Consider the following 21,135-nt stretch of genomic DNA (forward strand, 5'->3'; position numbering starts at 1 on the left):
GGCCACTTTGGGCACTCTCGTGCTTTTCGAGAGCAATATGGGACAGCTGCTCAAACTTGTTTCTTCAGCAAAAGGTGTCCCATACCAGATCCTGTCTCGCATTTTTCTTCAAAGTAGCTTTCGCCAACTACAGTGTATGGCTTCGGAGGAAGTGCAGGAACTTTGCTCACAAATGCCTAAAAAAAGAGATGGTGCAGTGAATCTTCTCGGGAAAGCTAAGGCAGCACCGCAGGATGTCTCGGACCTGTTGCAACACAACCTGGGAGCTGTGCACAATGTTGAGGAGTTCAGCCGTGTACGCATCTATGGATGCACAATCCACAGTGAGCAGTACAAAAGCCCTCTGAAACGGGATTCAACAGCTGTTAAAATTGGAGACAACTATACAAAAGTTGAGCATGTACTATGTATTTGGAAGCCTGATGGGACACAAGCGGTGTATATCCTCTCGCATGTGTACGACATTGACAACTTTCCCAATGTTGACTACCTTAAGTTTGCACGAAAGACTGGCTCTAAGCAGTTCCACCTGCTCACTGAAGCTGCACGCCCGTGCATGCATTTGGAAGTGTTAAATAGGGTTGTGTTCGCTCAGTTGTGTGGCCACCATGGCTGGTCTTAGACATTGAAGGTTGTGTACATGAACACATATTTTGGACCGGAACTTGTTGCAAAATTTGTAGGTGTGTCAAAAATATGTGGAAGGCTGTTCCCTTTTATATTGTTACCAATGGTAGATATGTCATGTGCTAATAATGTTAACATGCATCCCTTTTTCTGAGTGCTGTACTGTGCTGGAAATGTTTGCTAAATATCATGTCTAGCTGAAGTGTAAAAAAAATGGTATATCCATTAAGGCTCGGCGATTGTATAAGTGGTTATAAAAAGGGAGCTGGTTGATATTTGGACAATCCTTTTCAGTTTTAGGTAGTTATTGGCTTTGTTAACATTTTTTTTTGTTTTGCTACTTCTGAAAAAAACAACTTGCTCAAAAATTTAAATATAAGCCCTGTAAATACTTTTTCTATGTATAAAAGTTTCTTCTAAATGTTAAATAGTTAAAGTCCCATATATTTTCATGGTCCTTTGTACAGGACATCAGGCATGTGCTTTGCTCATGTATGCCACATTCTGTGAAAGTGAAATGGTGCTTCATAGTATTTGTGAAGGCAACTTTCTTGAAGTGTAAACTGAAGGCATAATTGCATATTGACCTTCAGAATCTCCTGAATTCTCATCTTTTAGGAATATTCTATGAAAAGCTGCCTCCTCTTTATTTTTCTTGCCGTAATTAATAATGTGCATAGACCAGATGATCATACATACTGTACTCCTTTTGATCTCATTTAAACCTCTGTGCTGTTGGGTTTTTGTTAAATAACAGTCTATAAATTTGTTGTATGGCCAGCCGGATGCAGCTCTGAGGTTCCGCGGGTGGCCAAAGTGTGGCGCCACAAGAAGCTTTCGTACGTCTATTCATAAGTCTTCGTAGATCCATTCATTCGTTCCAACCCAGACGTGGTTCTCAGTCTCACCGCTGCAGTTTTGAGCGTCGTGTTGGATAAGTTATCTTCACCACCATATAATATCGGCCTGCGCACTTTCAGCCAATCATGGGCGTTCAGGGAGAGATCCGTTATTGACCGTTATTTTTGTTTGATCTTCCGGAGCGCATGTGGGCGAGCGGTGTGCGACGTGCGCGAAACCGAAACGCTCGAGCGCAACCGAGACCTTTGGCGGTGCGCGTCTGCGTGTTAGATGTTTCTTTCAACCAGTTCGGCGGGATGGCTGCTGTGTATGGACACTACTGTGCAGCAAAGTGGTGCCGGAACACGACGAAAAGCGCTGACTGCAGTTTTTTCCGTTTTGCAACGGACGACAGGTGAGACTAGAAACTTCGTACACGCGATACTGAAAGAGGTGAAAGCGTTAACTTATGCGCGCTACTTTTCTTCTTTTCTATTTTCTTTTTCAAATAGAGCCAGTAAATGGATATACTACTCAAATCGCCCAGAATTCAAGTTGTTGCCTCTGAGCAAACTCCGCGAGCGTTGTCTCTGCGGCGAACATTTCGCCGCTTCTGCCTTCAGAAGTTCAAGGAGGACACGACTCCAAGATAATGTGTGCCCATCTGTCCTAGTGACAAAGCCATTATTGAAGACCCTCATCTCTCCAGGTGAGCCGGTTTCAAAATGTTTAATTAGTGTTTGTATAGGTAGCTTAGGTATAAGAGCAATTTTCTTCCATTTAAAATTACGTGCGATATCACATACCTTTTTGAGATATGAGCCCCTAGTTGGCCAAAATAGCCGTAATAGAGGCATAATATGATGCATTGCTGCACAAAGCTGAGACTATCACAGCGTAACTGAGGAGGTATCTGCAATACGCTTAAAGGCTTGCGACGCCCACATGAGAGTAGGCAGCATTAACGGCCCGATATTGCGCCAAATGATAATTATAAGGACCGCTAAAATTTACAAGCTGTAATCCTACTTTCTATTTATTTTAGAGTTCCTCGCTCCTGGCATTCGCCTAACTGGTGCGTCCACCGCCTCCACTTTAGGTAAGTAAAATGCATTGTTAATAGTAGCTGCATCTCGTTGCAAATATTATCGAATCTTTTGTTTGCATACTCTTAATGTAGGAAGGTGTGGAATAGTCAGTCTAACTTTTTAATTAATTGGCCATCGTTGCTAAAGTGTAATTAGTGGGCAGTTCATATATTAATATATTTATTAAACATTGCTTACATTATTTATTACAGATCCACCTGCAGCCCCAGTTGAGCCAGGACCATCACACAGCAAAGACCAAGGGCTGGAAGATCCCACCACATGTAAGGATGGCTTAAAGTGACTTTTAATTTGCTTTTTATGCGAATAGAAATCACAAACTATCCTGCTTATCCTAATATCTACTGCAGGTGTTCCTGATCAGGCTCTGACTGACTCTTATGCACAGGAAGAGCTCCGGCCCCTGCCTGGTAAAAAAGAAATTTATTACCCTTAATTGGCGATGGTTGCTCAATTTTGTTTCATGAGGTGATTGTGAGTTGTGAACTATTGATCAAACATTCTACTCGATATACCGTAATATCCCGAGTCATCGCCCATCCCCGAGCTATCGCCCACCCCATCTTTTGGGCCAATATCGATTTCCGAAAAAACACCGAGTCATCGCCCACCCCTTCAAATACCCCAGCGCGGACTCTGCGATCCGCGAACACTCATCCTACCCGAATGACGCGGCCCCGGACATTACAGTTGGAGGACGTCCGTGACAAAGTAAAACGAAGGAGGGAAAGACACTTCTTTTTGTTTACGCATTTCCTCCGTGAGCGACCCCAAAGTGGTCGTGTATCCGTGCGAAAAGAAAACGATGTAGATAACAAAATAAGAGTTTGTTAACGTAACCGCGGAGTGTTAGGTCAAAGTCTGTCTCCGCCGAAGTAAGGTCACCGCGAACCCGCTCCTTCTTCCCGCCCGTCGCGACCGCTGTTGTGCAATATTTTAGGCAAAGCCAAAGCGTAAATAAAGCTTTGCTGGAACGTCCTACACAGACGTTTGCAGAGCGTCCCAACCGTGCATTGATAGCCCGCCGTGCACGGACGGACGCACGTATGTACGCACCAAACAAGAAAGTTGCGCAAGAGCTTGCAATTGACAAGGCGCCCGACTTGGCCCGACGCCAAAGTATTTGCCAACGCGATCGCCGGCTTTCCTGCTTTCCTAGCATTGCTCTTGGTCGCTTCTTTGGTCCGCTCGCTCGCTCGTTGCGCCGGGTCGGTTTTTCTATTTTCTTGTAGACTTTTCTTTCTTTTTTTTTTTTCTAACTAGGAGAACATAATGGTGACATTCTTTCACGGAACAAACGTTCGTGCTATATGCAGATCAGCGGTGTTTCTGGCGCGTATGCAAGCAACGGACTTCGCTATAGTAAAATGTTCTTTCGTGAGCATTTTGTTTTTATAAAACAATGAAACTAAATAGAGTTTTGAATTTGATGTATCTCTTTTGCATCAGCGCTAGATACGCAGAGAAAAATAGGCGGTTTTTTCCACTTTTTTTCAAGTGTTTGTGCTCACCCACCGAGACATGGCCCACACCACTTTTTTAACGAATTTCAGGCGGTTGGGGGGTGGGCGATGACTCGGGATATTACGGTAATTCACATATGCTCCTGCAACTCACAAGAGACAGGGCCATCTTCACTACTGCGCCAGCTGTGAGGAAGATGCATAGCAGAAAGACACTATCATAAACACACTTCTAATATTTATAATTTCCTCTATATTCTTATGGAAGTCACAAATGTTGTTTCTCATTCCAATATTTATTCCAGATGTTCCTGCACAATCATCAACGCAATCTTTCCACGCAGGTGAAGAAAAGCGTCCCTGCTCTGCTGAGAAGCAACTTAGTTTGATGAATTGGCAATCAATGCTCGATCATATTGTAATATGTAATCTTGTATCATACAATATGTGTCAGACATTGCTCAATAATTTTCACAGGTGCAGCTGCAGTCCCAGGTGATACGTGGACATTCCACGAAGAAACCAAGGAAAAGGAACCAGCCAAATGTAAGCAATGAATTACAGATTTTTCTCGCACTTTTTTTCTGCGCTTCAGGCACCAAATAATCTTCCTCAATCCAATATTAATTTCAGATGTTTGTGTGCAAACTACAGAAAACTCTACTGCACAAGAAAAGCCACTACTGCAAGCTGGTGAGAAGCAAATTGCAATAAGAATAACTGGGAATTAGTGCTGACTTGCATTTATTTAAGGGCATTATGACTACAAATTAATAATTTTGGACTGCATGATTATAGCCTACCTACTGTACATGCCAAGGCCAAATTTCAAGTAACGATTGGAGCTTTGGCCAGGATTTGGTCTTTCTCCTGCTCCAGCACGCAGCAGCAAAAGAAACACTTCTGCAGTCTGGCAGATAAGGGGGACTAATGACATCATTTACATTTTTAAACATGGTGGAATTGTCGAATGGGTGGACTGGAGCACCTCGTGGTCATATATTATTTTTAATGGAAAATAAATTCCAGTGCCGTACAGTCTGTAAGACTGTACACCACTAATGCAGTAGGAGCTCTGCTTTAAGCGCAGACTTGCCACCCTTGATGACACAAAGATTCATGTGCAGCCAAAGTGTGACTGGTGACAACATGTGTGTGCTGGAGGCGGAGATTCTACCGCATTGTTATCCTGTCACCGACTGTTACCACCAGTTGTTATTTTTCTGTGTTATCACTCTTTTATTGATAGGAAAATGGACAACACTGATAAAAAATTGCACTCAATATCTTTCGCATGTGACTGCGACCCAAGAGGAGGCAGGGCCATTTTCACAGCAGCACCTGCTGCAAAGGATATGCACAGCAGGGTGGACCCACCACAAACAAACTTCTGATATTTATAGCTACTTTGTGAACGTAAATAATTCCCAATGCTATCTCACTTATTTCAATATTCGTTTCAGATGTTCCTGCGGAGCCCACACCAGACCTCAATCACCCACAACAAGAACAGCAAACTCAACCTGGTACGATTCAAGGCCTCAACTTTCAACATCCCCGCAGGGGGCACCTGTGAAAGCAGGTGTTTGGAGAGTGGCGTCTCCCCGGACCCCGAGCTCCGCAGGGGGCGCCTGCACCTTAGGTGCTAGGTGCTTGGTGAGTAGCGTCACCACGGACCCCAGCCACTTTGGCGACACCACAGACCCTGAGTAAAAAGTGGCTAAGACCCACCCACGTCTGGCTGTGCGTGGCGAGCCCGTGTCCAGGGAAAAGGGCATCCTGGTGGTTGAGCTGAGTCCGGGGTAGGTTTGGACCCTTCGGGGCCCCCCGGGCGAGGCAACACACCACTTTGGCCCCTGCTTCCTGTAGACTGGTGTCCTGGCTTGGCCCGACCAGGATGATTCAGTCAGTCGCCACATCTTCTACTATCCCCTCTTATCTTTCTCTTTTCTCTGCTCTTCTTTCTTTCATATTCACCATCTTTGGCAGCAAGGGCTAACCTTGGGTGGCGATAGACCCCTTGTCTTGACCCGCACTAGGTTATAGTGTCTTGGTAGCACTGATAGTGTAATGTCGTCAGCAAAACCTTTATTGCTATGGCGCATCACCTATCCCCATGTTGGGCTCCGTGGTGGGTGGTGCGCTACAGACGCCGAACGCCTCCCCATTTATTATGGGTTCCAAACACAACCAAAAACCTGATCGGGCCCTGAAAAGGGCCCGCACCGAAGTCCTTTACCATCCCGCAAAGTCCCCTGAGCTTTTTAAATTTCCGAAGTTTCTTGTCCTCCATTCTGAGGCGGAAAAGCCACTTGCCAAGCTTTCTCCCTTCCTTGTTTCTAAAGTCCTTGAAGGTGTCATTGGTACGAACTTCAATGCCAAAAAGTTGGCTTCGGGCGACCTTCTGGTCGAGATAAACACAAAACAACAAAGTGACGCTCTTCTCGCCTTGAACTCCGTTTCAGATTACAAGGTTAGCGTGACTCCACACCGCAAGCTGAACACCATTCAGGGAGTCATCTCTGAGAACGACTTGCTCGAAACATCTGAGGAAGAGCTCGTTGAGGGCCTCGCCAGCCAAGGGGTTGTAGGTGCACGCCGCATCACCCTCCGCCGAGATGGTGTCGAACGAAAAACAAGACATATTATCTTGACATTCGATTCTACCACACTACCAGAGACCATAAAGGCAGGATACCTCCAGTGCCGAGTCCGACCCCATGTACCGAACCCTCAGCGGTGCTTTAAGTGCCAGCGGTTCGGCCATGGCTCGAGGAACTGTCGAGGAAGGGACACCTGTGCAAAGTGCTCCAGCAAGGAGCACGCCACAGATGCGTGCGATAATGAGCCTCATTGTGCAAACTGCAATGGCAACCACCCGGCATACTCCCAATCATGTCCTATGTGGAAAGATGAGAAAGAAGTCCTTAAACTAAAAGTTACTGAAAACATCAGCTACGTGGAGGCAAAGAAGCGTTTTGCCTTTGTCTCAAAAGGCTCTTATGCCGAGGCCGTGCGCAGGGGACCAGCGCGGCCAATGGTTTCGATGGGAACGCAGACGTCTCCGGACGACGTGCATCTCCCATCACGGTCCCCCTCCAAACCCCCGGGAGCGGTGCCAGGGGCACCGCCCCCGAACCGCAAGGTGAATGCTGCCTTGCCAGCATCCACCCCAGAACAGGGGACGACGTCTCCTGCTCAACCGGCCGCTTTGACCTCTCGGGGCCGGGGCCTACCTCCCCACACCTCTGCTCCCCAGAGGAAGCCTGGGGAGGTGCCAAGGCAGTCGACCTCCAGGGTCCAGCTGCCGGCAGCTGCAGACGAGCCCATGGACGAGGGTGGGTCGAGATCCGATGAGGAGGCTCTCCTCTCAAGATCAGAGTCCACCCCTTCTGCCTCCGGTGACTCTAATCGGAAGCAGAACCCCTCTAAAAAACAAAGTGCACCGCGTGTGAAAATAGATTTTAAACCCTAAGGAACATAGCTTTTATATAATTTTTATGTTATACCTATTGTGTTTTAAATGGTTAAAAATATAGGGATTATGCAGTGGAACTGTCGCGGCTTTCTACGTAACATAGATGACATCAATTTATTTTTTGATGAGCTCCGCCCTGTTGCTATTTGCCTACAGGAGACTTACCTAACTGACTCGCACACAAAGGTTTTGCGTCATCATCAAGTTTTTAGAAAGGACCGCCATTCCTCAAGCCCTTCGGGTGGTGTAGCAGTGGTGGTTCAGAGTGGAGTGGCTTGTGCCAAAGTTCCATTACAAACTTCACTTGAGGCAGTTGCAGTTCGCATCCTTCTTGACCGCCTCATCACTCTAGTGTCACTCTACATGCCACCTAATGTTCCGCTTCATCTTCACAAACTCCAAGCACTCATCAACCAACTCCCCAAACCTTTTTTAATCCTTGGTGATTTTAATGCCCACCATCCTTTGTGGGGAAGCTCTCGTCAGGACTCCCGAGGTGGAGTTGTTGAACGACTTTTATTATCAACTGGAATCTGCTTACTGAATAAGAAAAAACCTACATTTTTTAGTGCTGCCCACAACACTTTTACATCAATCGACCTATCACTATCATCACCATCTCTACTTTCATGCTTTTCATGGAACGTTTTAGACAACCCTTTTGGCAGCGACCATCTACCCATAATTTTAGAGAGCGTTTTACCAATTTCATCGATACCAACTCGACTCCCGCGATGGAAGTTGGAAAAGGCCGACTGGTCTATTTTTGGTTTAGAAGCAGCACTTGATCCCTCCTTGTTTCTTCATATGACTCCCGAGGATGCGACGCTTTACGTTACAGAATGCATTATAAATGCTGCTTCCGCTTCAATTCCACAGACTTCAGGAAATCTTCCCCGGAGGTGCAAGCCCTGGTGGAATGAGGAATGTACTTCCACTCGGAAAAGCCAGAACAAGGCGTGGGGAACTTTTCGGCGATATCCAACTTTCCTTAACTTGATCGAGTTTAGGAAAAAAAGAGCACAAGCTCGATGGACGCGAAAACGGGCAAAGTGGGCTTCTTGGACAAAGTATGTTTCATCCTTAAATAGTTTTGTCACGGCTAAAGAAGTATGGGATCGTCTCAAAAAAGTACGCGGGCAGTACCATGCTTTCAGGATTCCACTTTTTCCTTCGATCTCGGCATCTCTAACAGGGCAAGCAGACTTCCTCGCAGAACATTTTCAGCGTGTTTGTAGCTCTTCCAATTACAGTACTGAGTTTGTAAAGTTCCGGTCTACCGCTGAAAAACAGAAATTCACTATGTCGGGCTTTAACTCTGTTGCATACAACAAACCATTCACAATGTGTGAACTCGAAGTTGCTCTCAGCTTAAAAAAGCAGTCTGCACCTGGGCCAGACAGAGTTCACTACGAGATGCTCAAACACCTCTCTCATGAATCCTTGTACCACCTGCTATCCTTTTTCAATTACCTTTGGGAAGCTGCTGCTTTTCCGCATACTTGGAGATGTGCCCACGTTATACCTTTGCTGAAGCCTGGAAAAGATCCCTCTCTAGCTACAAGCTACCGCCCCATAGCACTTACAAGCTGCTTGGGGAAAACTTATGAAAGGCTTATAAATCGCCGCCTTATGTTTTTTTTGGAGGAGAAAAACTTTTTCGATACTAACCAGTGTGGCTTTCGGGCTGGACGGTCGACTATGGACCATCTGGTCCGACTTGAGACCGTCATACGCGAGGCCTTTGTTCACCGGCAGCATTGTGTGTCCAAGTTTTTTGATTTAGAGAAGGCATACGACACTACATGGAGGTATGGTATCCTTCGAGATCTGTACAACTGTGGAGTGCGTGGCCGCATGCTCCGTTGCTTACAGAACTATTTAAGTGAACATACATTTCAAGTTCGATTAGGCTCGACTTTATCCAGTATCTTCTTACAAGAAAATTGTGTCCCCTAGGGTGGAGTTTTAAGTGCCACTTTATTTGCAGTTAAGATAAACAGTCTAGCTCAAGTTATACCGTCATCCGTTTCTTGCTCTCTTTACGTGGACGATGTGCAAATATCTTTTTCGTCTTGCAACCTCTCTAGTTGTGAACGGCAATTGCAGCTTACAATAAATAGGATGAGCAGGTGGGCAAATGAAAATGGTTTTAAATTCTCCCCAGAGAAAACTGTGTGTGTGCCCTTCTCCCTGTGACGAGGTCTATCTTTGGATCCATTCTTACAATTGAATAACACAGAAATAACGGTGAAGCACGAACATAAATTTTTAGGCATGTCTTTGATAAAAAGCTTACATTTAAGTCTCATGTAAATGAAATAAAGCAGAAGTGCTTGCAATCCTCTAACATCCTTAAGGTGCTGTCACATGTATCTTGGGGGTCTGACAGGTGATTCCTCCTACGGTTGTACAATGCTTCAGTTCGGTCACGCCTGGATTATGGAGCGATCGTTTATGGTTCAGCACGACCTTCCACACTAAGGATGTTGGATCCGGTTCATCACCTTGGGCTCCGGCTTGCCACTGGGGCATTTCGCACATCACCCGTATTAAGCTTGTATGTGGACACACATCAAATGTCTCTTGGAAAACGGCGACAGTACTTGAGCCTGTGTTATTATTACAAAGTCCTCTCGGATCCCAAAAATCCTGCTTATAGTATTTTACACACCCCTCAGTTCTGTAAATTGTTTGAAAACAAGCCAACAATTGTGCACCCCCTAGGCTTTCGAGTTCAAAGTATCTGTAACTCTCTCAACCTCCCTGTCCCTTCCACAAGTGGTGTTAACTTGCTAAAGTCTATGGAGAGAATCGCCCCTTGGAACGAGCTACCCGTATGTTGTGACTGGTCTCTCACCAAATACAGTAAGGAAACCGTTGCTCCACAGTTTCTTCAGGAAGAGTTTATATCTTTACAAGAAAGGATATCCAGAGGTTGCAACGAGTACTATACCGACGGGTCGAAATCTTTAAGTCACGTTGGTTGTGCAGTTTATTCTAGTAACTTTGAAAGAGCTGTACAGCTTGACTCAATGGCAAGCATCTTCACCGCAGAGCTCTATGGTATTTTATTAGCCATTGAGCATATTCTGGACAACAATGTATTGAACGCAGTCATTTTTGTCGATTCGCAAAGTGTCTTATCTGCTATTTCTTCCAGAGTTTCTACAAAGAATATACTTACACAACATGTTTGTATTAAAGTAAACAGAGCTCTTCGCCTTGGATGCACTATCAAATTTTGCTGGGTACCGAGTCACGTAGGAATCGCAGGAAATGAGAATGCAGATCGCCTGGCTGAGAATGCAGATCGCCTGGCACAGACTCAATAGTATCTTTTGGCCTGCCCTACCAGGATTTTAAACCACTTCTAAAGGAATCTCTTTTAAAGACTTGGCAGCTGGAATGGGACACTGAAACCAACAACAAGCTCCACGTGATTAAACCCATGATAGGCATCTGGGAAAGTTCATTCCACAAGAACCGCCACCTTGAGGTTCTGCTTTGCCGCTTGAGAATTGGCCATTCACGTTTGACACATACATACGTTCTAAGTGGCGAAGATGTTGCAGTTTGTGCCCATTGTGGGGAATTACTTACAGTTTTACACATTCTATGGGAATGTAGGTTTTATCATCAACTGCGCGTATCATGTTTTCCTGAACTCTTTAGAAACCATCTTCCCTTTCATCCTATGTTTTTACTTGGAGACAATGCCTTAGTACCACTCAGACAAGTTTTTGATTTTATTAACAAAACTGGATATCTACACCAGTTATATAAAGTTTCTCTAGCCTAGCATCTGTTTCATTCTATCTTTAAAAGACATTTTGTTTGGCGCATTATGGCCACCGTTGCCGCTGCGCCATTAAAATCTTAATCCTAACTAACTTTCAACATTGAGATAATCTTTATATCAGTTGCATTTTAAAACATCTTGATGTGTTTTTTTTTTCAAATTTGACTCTCTCTAACAGCTCCCCACCAACAAGCTGACACGGAAGGCGTGGCCTCAAGTACGGCTCCAGCTGCCACAGTACACCCCAAGTAAGGCAAGGTGGCAGGCCAAAGAAGCGGTACACGCCCCGCACACAGGGCACATTAATTCACCTAAGGAAAACAAGAGATTGACTGCGGAGGAGTCTTTTCAAAGCCACAAAAAAGACGGACTTCTCTGACCTAACGAGGACTCAGGTTATTCAGGGTGCTTCCAAATTCCTTTCGAAAGAGGCTCTTGAAATTTTCAAAATTCAAATGCACCTGCAGCCAATGCACAAGTTTGGGCGAAGGTGGCCTGATGAGTTCAAGCCTTTCGCACTAAACCTTTACTTTCATAGCCCCAGGGCTTACAAGTACCTCGCCAGATTTATGAGCTTGCCGTCAGTCAGGTCCCTCAAGAACTGGCTGTCTCGCATTGCCATGCACCCAGGGGTCGTTCCAACCCTCATTGAATCTGTCATAAACAAAATTCAGGTTTGGCCTCTAAAAGATCGAGCTTGTATCCTTATGTTTGACGAAATTTCTCTCAAGCAAAATCTCTTCTACGAGACAAAATCTGACCTTGTGCATGGTTTTGCAGACAGTCTTAAAGAGAGAACTGCTGACATGGCAAACTCTGGTCTAGTTAATTGTCATGCTGGGAGGTATTTCTCAGCCCTGGGTGCAGCATTGGCATTCACTCTTTCAAAAACAAAAGCCCGGCAAATTGCCTGAAAGATTTGCTGACCGACATCATTGAAAGGTTGAGTGCGGGAGGAATCTTCGTGAAGGCCATCGTGTGCGACCAGGGGGCCAGCAACTGCACTCTCGCAGGCTTGCTGGGTGTCACAGTAGATCGTCCTTTCTTCTCTGTCAGTGGCACCCAAGTGTACTTCCTTTTCGACACCCCTCACCTTCTAAAGTGTACACGAAACAACCTGCGGAAGCACAACCTCAAAATTGGAAACCAAATTATCAGATGGAAATACATTGTTGACCTTTACAAAAACAAGCATTCTTTGCGGCTACGAATGGCAAAAGAATTAACTGACCGGCATGTTTATCAGACCCCATTCGGAAACATGAAGGTAAAATTTGCTGCGCATTTTTTTAGTGACACAGTTTCCCTTGCTCTTGCCACCCTCATCTCCCTGCATGAGCTGCCCCCCGAAGCCCAGGCCACATGCGACTTCTTAGAACAAATGGATAAAATTTTTGATTCGCTGAACAGCTCGAACACGAAAGCTGAAAAACGCAAACTGAGGTTTGCTCTAAATTCCACATCCGGCCACATTCATTTTCTTCGCACAAAAAGCACCTGGATCTCGCAATGGCAGTTTCAGTCGCCACGACGGCCTCACACAGTGAAAGGATGGCAGATTACCATCAATGCCATCCTTTCACCGTGGGAAGATCCGAGCCAAAACTTCGGGTTTGAATACCTTTTGACTAGACGACTGAACCAGGATCCGCTGGAGAACATGTTTGGCATGATCAGACAGCATCATGGATGCAATGAGACGCCCAATTCATTTCAGTTTGTGGAAGGCCTGAAGCACATTTTCCTCGGAAAGATGTTTCAGCTTTCCAGTAGAGGAAACTGTGAATCAGGCATTTCCGCACTACTAGTTGAATTGAGGCGTCTCCCTGCATCCTTTGCAGCCAGCCACCAGCCAGAACCATTACTTGTCATTGACAGTGGCGAACTTGAATTGCCCCCTGATGAGCCAAATTTTAGCATTGTAGAAGAAAATGTCCTTTATCACTTTGCCGGATACCTGTTTCAGTCGTTCCTGCAGAAGAGCTCGTGCCAGCTTTGCCCAAACTTTTTGAAGGCTTCAAGTGAAAACCTGTCATCAGAAATTCAATTTCATTCTTTGCTTGAGGCAAACGTGCCAGGCTCGAGATTCGGTTCATTCTCCACTCCTTCTAATTCGTTCTTCGATTATTTCAAGGCTCTTGCACACCTTTTTAAAACGCATTCAGGACCACATTCACATGACAAAGGTTGTCGAGCGCCTTGTACATGTCCTGGAGTCCCATTTGGAACATCAATTTTGCTCCAGGGCATGCACAGTGCACTTCCTCAGTCTCTATGTGAATGTGCGCTTGCGCTGGCACATTCGAGACATAAATCGAGAGTTCCTCAAGCTTCACACCCCTAAAAAACCCGAACAAAGGAAACGTAAACAATTATCGGCTTAATCGCCCTTTCTTTTTTTCTTTTGCTACGGGAATTTCGTTACAACTTGTTTTCATCTTGCTCGAATTGTGAATTTTTTTTTTTTGGGTGTGTGCAACCTGCATGGTGTGTATATTCGTTACTTAAAATCCTGTAGATACTTCCCTGCATATTTTATATGGTCCTTTTAAGGTTGCTTATTCATTGGGACACATGCATTGTATATACAAAAAAAAACAAAAAAACTTTCGAATGCTTTGCACTGGAGTTTTAGAATCCTTTTTCGTGAGTCATTTATAATGTCTTGTAAATGTTTTATTGAATGTCGTGGGTTACAGCTTAAATAAATTAAATGTGCTATTTGTGAAAACTGCTTGTTTAAGACTTATGCAGCAATTTAGTAAATTTGTAAAATATGTAAATAATAATGGAAAGATGGCGAGATGTCAGTGAAAGCAATTATTTGAATTATTTGTGTATGATGTAACATTTTACATGTTTATGTATCTGCGCTCTTCATCTTACCATCAAGGTGATTTATTCATTGTTTCTGTGTTCCTGTAAATTTCCTCTCAATTCTGTAAATACCTGGGAATTCTTAAAACGTGAAATAAGTTCAAATAAAATGCGTCTGATCCAATCTTCCGATTTTATGACGTTTCCTTGGTGAGGCTGTGTGCAGTGTGCTTGTTGTTAGGCATCGATAAAAATACAGCAAACACAGATGTCTGCATCAAGCGACGTCCGTGTTTACAGTGTGAAAAAGCGATGCTCTAAACAGGCGCACGCTCGCGCGCCGTACGCTAAATCTCAACACGCATCACCACCCATCATCGTACACGCACGCTCGATAAACACACGCAGAAGAATGGATAGTTGAGCGAGTTGGGAATTCATCGTAGGAAACAGCGCGAAAAACAGATGGGGACGAAGGAAAAACACACGGGACGAGCGCTCGTCCTGTGTGTTCCTTCTTTGTCCATCGTCTGACTTTCGCGCTGTGTCCTACAATAAAACACACGCATGCAAAAAAAAAAGGAACGACCGAGAAAAAGAAAAGACAGGAGGGGGGGGACGGCGAAAGGGGAGAAAGGTGAGCAGGCTGATGATGGTGATAGCTGTTCGCTTTAGTGGCGCCGTGGCGCCATCTGCAAGTTATTTACAACCCAGACCTAGTTTGCGAGGCTGCCGCAGCGCCAAGCGGCGCTAGTTTCGCCGTACCATGGTGGAAGCTACGGCTGCACCCGGCTGGTATGGCCACTTTTAATAAAAGATTGTTTTTGGTAACACCGACCTCTCATTATAAAGAGAACTTAGTTTGTGCTTGCAGTTGTTAAATAAGTGCAGTGAACTTATTTTTATCTAGTCTATGATATCACTCTCCCCTCGTTTACCGAATATTCAAGTAGTAAGGGCCTATCAATGGAAGTTTTGGCATGGGGTAATGTAAGTTATGTTTGTTAGAAGCTAGATGCAAATGAGAATATGCTCATGCTGTACCTAGCATGAGTTCAAAAAATCATTAAATTATATTTTGAATAGAACAGGATCAAGAGGGATAACACCAGCTATTATCTAATTTATTGTGGGCATGAATGCACTGAGACTTTGCGATCCTATACTAGTAGCAGTCTAATTCAAGTAGCAATGGTACAACTTGACAATCAAATTTTTTTAAATCACTTCAGTGAAGTCAGCTTGCAGCCAGACAGACACCAGTTGCAGTCCAAGTAGCACCGCTTGCAGCCTAACTGGCACTGCTTACAGCACAAGTGGCACCACCTGCAGCCCAAGTGGCACCGCTTGCAGCCCAAGTGGCACCGCTTGCAGCCCACGTGGCACCGCTTGCAGCCCACGTGGCACCGCTTGCAGCTCAAGTGGCACCACTTGCAGTCCAAGTGGTACCATTGCGAACCCAAGTGGCACCATTTCGAACCCAAGTGGTACCATTTTGAACCCAAGTGGTGTTATTTCAAACTCAAGTGGTACCACTTGAATGAAAGTGGTACCACTTGAAATACCACTTTATATTTTCAGCTGGGGAGGTTGGGAGATTGCGTTTGTTTGCCTAATCACACTGAAAATGTTTTCGAGAGCGTCTTGGGTCAGTCGGCTGAGCGACAGGTTCTTAAAGAAAGATCAACTTAAAGTTGTGCTTTGTTAAATACAGGTTCACATAACGGTTCTTTGTCAAATAGAGGTTGACCAAGAACAACTTAAAGTTGTTCTTGGTCAAATACAGGTTCCGCAAAGAGAGCTGCGGTTGTCAAAATCGCGAAACCCTGTCCGTACCGTCTTGCAGGAAGGGCTCTTGCCTGGCAGATGAATGGTCGTCTTGAAGAGATCCAGCACCTCGCTCAGGAACTTTATGGCTTCGTCGTGTTTCTGAGAATTAAGCTCATTCATTGCAAGGCTCTTGTTACGAGAGGTCATTAGTCGGAACCACTTAAAAACAGTTTTGAGAAACCACGTCATGGTGATTGCAGCAGGAGACATCGTTGCTCGTTCAACAAGCACTTGCCGATCATAGTCAACAAGAAGAGAGACGGCAGTATCCACATGTGTGTAATCCTTTGGGCTCCCAACCAGGTGGTTGTGATCGATTTGTTCCTTCTTGCGCATATTGACGGGCTATTGAACTCGGTCAAAGGAGCATCTTGTTTTTCCAAACTTGACCTTGCGTCAGCTTATCATCAAGTGCTACTTGACCCTAAAAGTCGAGACCTCATGGCGTTTATCACGCATGAGGGTTTCTTTCGCTTCAAGCAAGTTTGTTTTGGCCTGGCCTCTGCGCCGGCTGTATTCCAGCAACTCGTCTCAAAAATCCTTTAGGACTGCCCCGGCGTACGGTTCTACCTGGACGACGTGGTTGTCCAGGTAGAATTGTACCGAAAGTCATGCAGTACATATTGTCGACATGGCCAGCTGAAGACAAGCTGCCTCCAGGGTTTAAGCCCTACTGTGCCGTCTGAGAACAGCTCTCGCAGCTGGATGGGTTGCTGTTTCAAGCAGCAAAGATTGTCGTGCGCAGACCAGTCTGCGTGACCAGGTCATCGAGATAGCGCACGAAACTCATCGAGGGATCACAAGGACCAAACCTGTGAAGACATACTGAATGCCATTACAGCCAGTTGACTTTCCATCTCGTCCTTGGACGAAGTTAGGCGTGGACATTGTTGGTCCATTTGGGTGTGCTCCACGCAACAAATGTTTTTTTTATAACTCTTGTGGTCTAGCACATCAAGTGGCCAGAGGAGATGAGTGTCCACAACGTCACGACTACGTTGGTGATAGACTTCCGGAAGTTGGTCTTCGCACAAGAGGGGCTACCGGAAGAAATAGTCGCTGACAATGGTCCTCAGTTCATCTGTAAAGAATTCACAGAATTCATGAAGACTCATGGTATCTGTCATGTCAGGGCATCCCTGCACCATCCTCAAGCGCATAAGCGGGTGGAACGCTTTACCCACGTCTCGAAGTCCACCATTCATTTGGCTGTCGTACAGTGACGAAACCTCCAAGAAGCCGTCACGGAATACTTGGGAGTGTACCGTAGCACTCGTCACGGTGCGACGGGAGAGACTCCTGCGTTCTTGCTTCATGGCAGGAACCATCGCAACCATCTTCATCTTTCGGGGTATCCAACCCCCGAACCCCAACTTCCAAGTTCCAGAGTTCAAGAAAGGCTCCCACACACAGTCAAGAAATACCAAGAATGCATGAGGATGTACTCAGACAGAAGACACACTGTCAAGGGACCTACATTCATTCCTGGACAGACCGTTAAGGTGAGCGAACCTCGTCACAGAGGCAAGTTGCAGATGAAGTATGCTTCTCCTTCGTTGATCCAAGACCAAGTGTGTCCAGCTACGTACCGGCTGGACTGTGGATCCACCTGGCATGCTTCCAAGTTAACTCACATGACTCTTCAACCTACAACTAGAGCATCCTAGTTTTAGGAGGATCTGTTCTCCCTCAACCCCCCCCTCCCTTCCACTCCAGTTGTTTCGCCTGCAGCCCTGCCGGCTCTTCCGGAGCCGCCTGTTCCTGGTTCGGCCGGCCCGGACACCACGTATCCAGATCTCGAGGGTCAATGTCCGGCCTCAGGTCTAAGTTCCGAGGGTTCCCCTCTTTTTCCTGAAAATCCTGCTGCAGCTGAAGGTCCCCTTACCGAGGGTCCTCCTGAGAAAGAGCTACTTGTGCCTGAGAAGAATGCTCTGGCACCTGAGCAAAACTTGTCTCCTGGGACGTCGGCAGACAACAGCTGGTCAAACGCCAGCTGGTCATCCAGCTGCACAGAGACAGCTACTGAGGGTGCTCCTTCCAGCGCCTTCTGTGACAGTCCAACAGTGCCAGTGCCATCGCCTATGAGTGTGTCTTCGACACCACCAGTCACGACACAACCCACATTATCTCCTAGACTGGAGCCTCCCGAGCCCCGAGATGTGGATGATTCAACCCCCCAGCATCAAGGCCGTCCGCACCCCTTGCGCAGGTTGCCAGAACGATTTAAAGACTATTTATTAAACTGGCATGATACCAGCCTCACACTGAAGGAACTCTAGATTAATTTCAACAAGTGCATACATGAACTACCGAACACTACTCATAGCCAACCTCAGTGAATTTGTTTTGTATGTGTAGTGCGTACAAAGACAATTTGAGAGGATGTGACAATTTTCAGTGTTTCTACATGTCAGCGAATATTTTTTTGTGTGAAGTGTTCGGTTTTGCTTTTCTCGTAACATGCAGCAAGTGCTGTGTAACTGGCTCTTCTCCCAGTGTTGTGCCCAAATTTTGTTTCATTCTGCCCAATTTCTTTTTGCTCCATTTGGTTTTATTCTGCCCTTAAAGCTTTGACCTTATGAGACGGTATCTGTATAGACCCCATGCACAATTGCGCACCCTGACGGCGAACTTTTCGTCAGTTTCGATTTGCACTGCATCATGGGACAGAAATCGCCATGTTTAGGTCAGCAGTCTCGGCGCCTCTTTCCGTACCGTGAGGTAACCGCCAACGTGAGCATTCCGTGCTTTTGCGGCGTACGTGCGTGCCCCCAGCGTGCCCCGTCATGAGCGATGGCGTCTACCCCACGACTGGATGGACGAGCAACTTGGCTCGGCTGCCGCGAATCTCGTCTCTGGACCTTGCCCGCCTGGCGTCCTGCTCGGGAACCGAGAAGGGAGCTCGCCGGAGCTACAAGTTGGTTACGGAGAGCCACGTCGTGGCGTCGACGGTGTGCGCCAACTACGACGAAGAAATGTGAGTGGTTATAAGTGTTTTCTGGGGGGGAAGCGCGAACCTTGAGATCAAGATTATAGCGTTGTCGGGTGAACACATGTGACGGTTGTCTTGCACTGGCGACTCTTCGAGGACTCACTTTCGCTCGGTCTGTTCCTCGCCGAGGCAAACTGCATGCAAGCGACTTCCGGGCGGTGGGAGAGGTTTTCGGGAAATCCAGAACCGAGCAACGCGACGAGCGATGGCATAACCCATCGCTCGCCATATCGCTCACGTGCGCGCCCCGTTTTACGACGTGTTTGCACGCGAGCGCTAGTCGGGCGGTGCAAGCTGAGCTGTGTGCCCCTGTGAAAACGAAGCTAGGCGCCTCAATTCGAGCGATGCCAGACCGTCACTTGGCTTGCGCCGCAGAACAGGCTCGCCCAAATCGGGAGCTGTGTAGCGATTCGCACGCGCAGCCATGTATCAGGCTGCAGCTTTCAAACTGGCACATTCTCTCAGAAATATCTAACACTGATAATGTATTTCACATTTTGCCGTGCCCTGCATGAGATGGCGCGGTGTGCCTCACATGAAATGGTCAGGACCGTAATGATTGGGAACAGGTGCTTATCGCTTATCATTGTCATTTAAAGGGCCTCCAGATTCTTCTTGAGAGCCAGATGCTTCAGGAGCCACAAGAAAACACAGCCACCCTACACCGTGAGCGCCACCATCACCAAGGACGGTGAACTTGTTAACGGATATTGCGAGTGCCCAGCTGGGAAGCAAGCCTGGAGCCACCTCCAGGCCGTCCTGAAGACGGTAATTTTGATCCAAGGCAAGGGATTCGCCAAGGCCCCAGCACATCTGTCATGCACAGATCTGCCACAGCGTTGGAGAAGACCGAGGGGCCAGGTCATCAAAGGTTCAAGCGTGCAGGGTGTAGATTGGCGGAGGGTGGGCAAAAGACGACAAGACTTGCCGCGCTCATGTCGGCTGGACCTCAGCAAGGCTAAGGAGCGTACTGTCAGCCAAAAGAAAAGCGCCGCGCTCCAATTCACAAGCAGTTTGCAGCAGCTGGACGGGAAGACATCCTTGGTAGCAGTGTTGGGAGCTGCAGATCGAGCACAATTGTGCAGCTCCAAGTGCGGCGATGTGCTTGCTTGCTCTCCACTTGCCTACCAGCAGACACTTGTCCCATTTGGATTTTGCATCTTGAGGAGCTGGAGGCACCTGGCCATCTGAACATTGGGCGGCCACTAGAAGAAATGGTGCCTTTTCTTGAAAGCGACGAGTGGACTGTTTCGGATGGTGTCAGCACGAAGGCAAGGCTTCTGTTAGAGGTTAGCTTTGTTTTCACTTTTTCCTAACATACTGGGAGCGTAATTTCAACTTATAAACTTTACTACCGCTGCGTGGTGTCTCAAACGACCAACCATACTCCATTTCAGTGCACAATGTTTATAAAGCAAGAGCACTGTACACCCTTAATCACACCTAGCTATAACAAGTCCGTGGTTTTTCCGTCCTCCCATCGCCGACATAGCAGGTTCACTTGCAAACGCCGAACACAGGGTGTAGTGCTTCCAGACTGCGCAGTGTTTTCGAGTGCAACTGCTATGTGTGCATTGGGAGGACAGAGAAACCGCAGACCGTCTGTTAGACTATCACTCTAGAATTGAATATTATTTAAACTATTACGACAGTGCTTGAGGCAGATGCTTTTTCTCCTGTAAAAGATAATGGGGTCTTTTGCCATGCAATGGAAGCTTATAGACTATTGCATTTTAAGGTCTCTATAGACATTTGCAAGAAAGGCTCCAGGGAGCTGCCATTTTGAATTATGCTGGCGCCGCCTAGCGTGCGGCGTGTTTCCGCCGGTGCTGGTGTGGGTAAACGCGACAGTCGCCCCGCAAACCCAATGCAAGTCGTCTCGGTGTTCTCAACCTTTATGTGTTTTGTGAGCTTTAGGTATTTTATTTTCGTCTCTGGCCGGTGGGTAGTGATCCCAAAATCTACTTAATCGGTGTGTATCTGGTTACGGCCGTAAACAACCCCCTATATTTTTTTGTGGAGCTCGTTTTTCACAGCGAGCCACCGCGGGCTAAGGCGCAATGGCGTCTGCTTCCACGAGCGACGCCTGGGATGGTTTGGATTTCTTGGTTCTTGACGGTAAGCGTGTGCAATCGTTCTTTACATAAATATCATAACACAGTTGTAGCAGCGTGTTT

At 46.5% G+C, this 21,135-nt stretch overlaps 1 protein-coding gene and 1 pseudogene across 2 annotated transcripts; both read left to right on the top strand.

Annotated features, from left to right (window-relative positions):
* Positions 1 to 21,135, top strand: part of LOC121832951 — a 53,941-nt pseudogene that overhangs the window by 23,077 nt on the left and 9,729 nt on the right.
* LOC115325929 lies at positions 487 to 19,744 on the top strand. Of its 2 annotated transcripts, XM_040210143.3 has the most exons (12): positions 487 to 1,882; positions 1,980 to 2,176; positions 2,513 to 2,566; positions 2,768 to 2,839; positions 2,927 to 2,986; positions 4,345 to 4,383; positions 4,517 to 4,585; positions 4,673 to 4,732; positions 5,503 to 5,565; positions 11,498 to 11,567; positions 18,742 to 18,943; positions 19,558 to 19,744. In XM_040210143.3, the coding sequence occupies exons 1-12, from the start codon at positions 1,674 to 1,676 to the stop codon at positions 19,651 to 19,653; spliced, it is 1,191 nt and encodes a 396-aa protein (XP_040066077.1). In that variant the 5' UTR covers positions 487 to 1,673; the 3' UTR covers positions 19,654 to 19,744. The 2 variants fall into 2 exon arrangements, with proteins under 2 accessions (XP_040066077.1, XP_040066076.1); XM_040210142.3 differs by having other exon boundaries at positions 487 to 2,176.

The sequence above is a fragment of the Ixodes scapularis genome, unplaced genomic scaffold (assembly GCF_016920785.2).
Source record: "Ixodes scapularis isolate PalLabHiFi unplaced genomic scaffold, ASM1692078v2 PGA_scaffold10__122_contigs__length_95168666, whole genome shotgun sequence".
NCBI lineage: Eukaryota > Metazoa > Arthropoda > Arachnida > Ixodida > Ixodidae > Ixodes > Ixodes scapularis.

Coding starts and splice junctions, on each gene's coding strand:
- LOC115325929 (XM_040210142.3), top strand. CDS start 1,759: ATGTTTCTTTCAACCAGTTCGGCGGGATGGCTGCTGTGTATGGACACT. Junction 4,384..4,516: donor AACGCAATCTTTCCACGCAG/GTGAAGAAAAGC, acceptor TAATTTTCACAG/GTGCAGCTGCAGTCCCAGGT. Junction 4,586..4,672: donor GGAAAAGGAACCAGCCAAAT/GTAAGCAATGAA, acceptor TATTAATTTCAG/ATGTTTGTGTGCAAACTACA.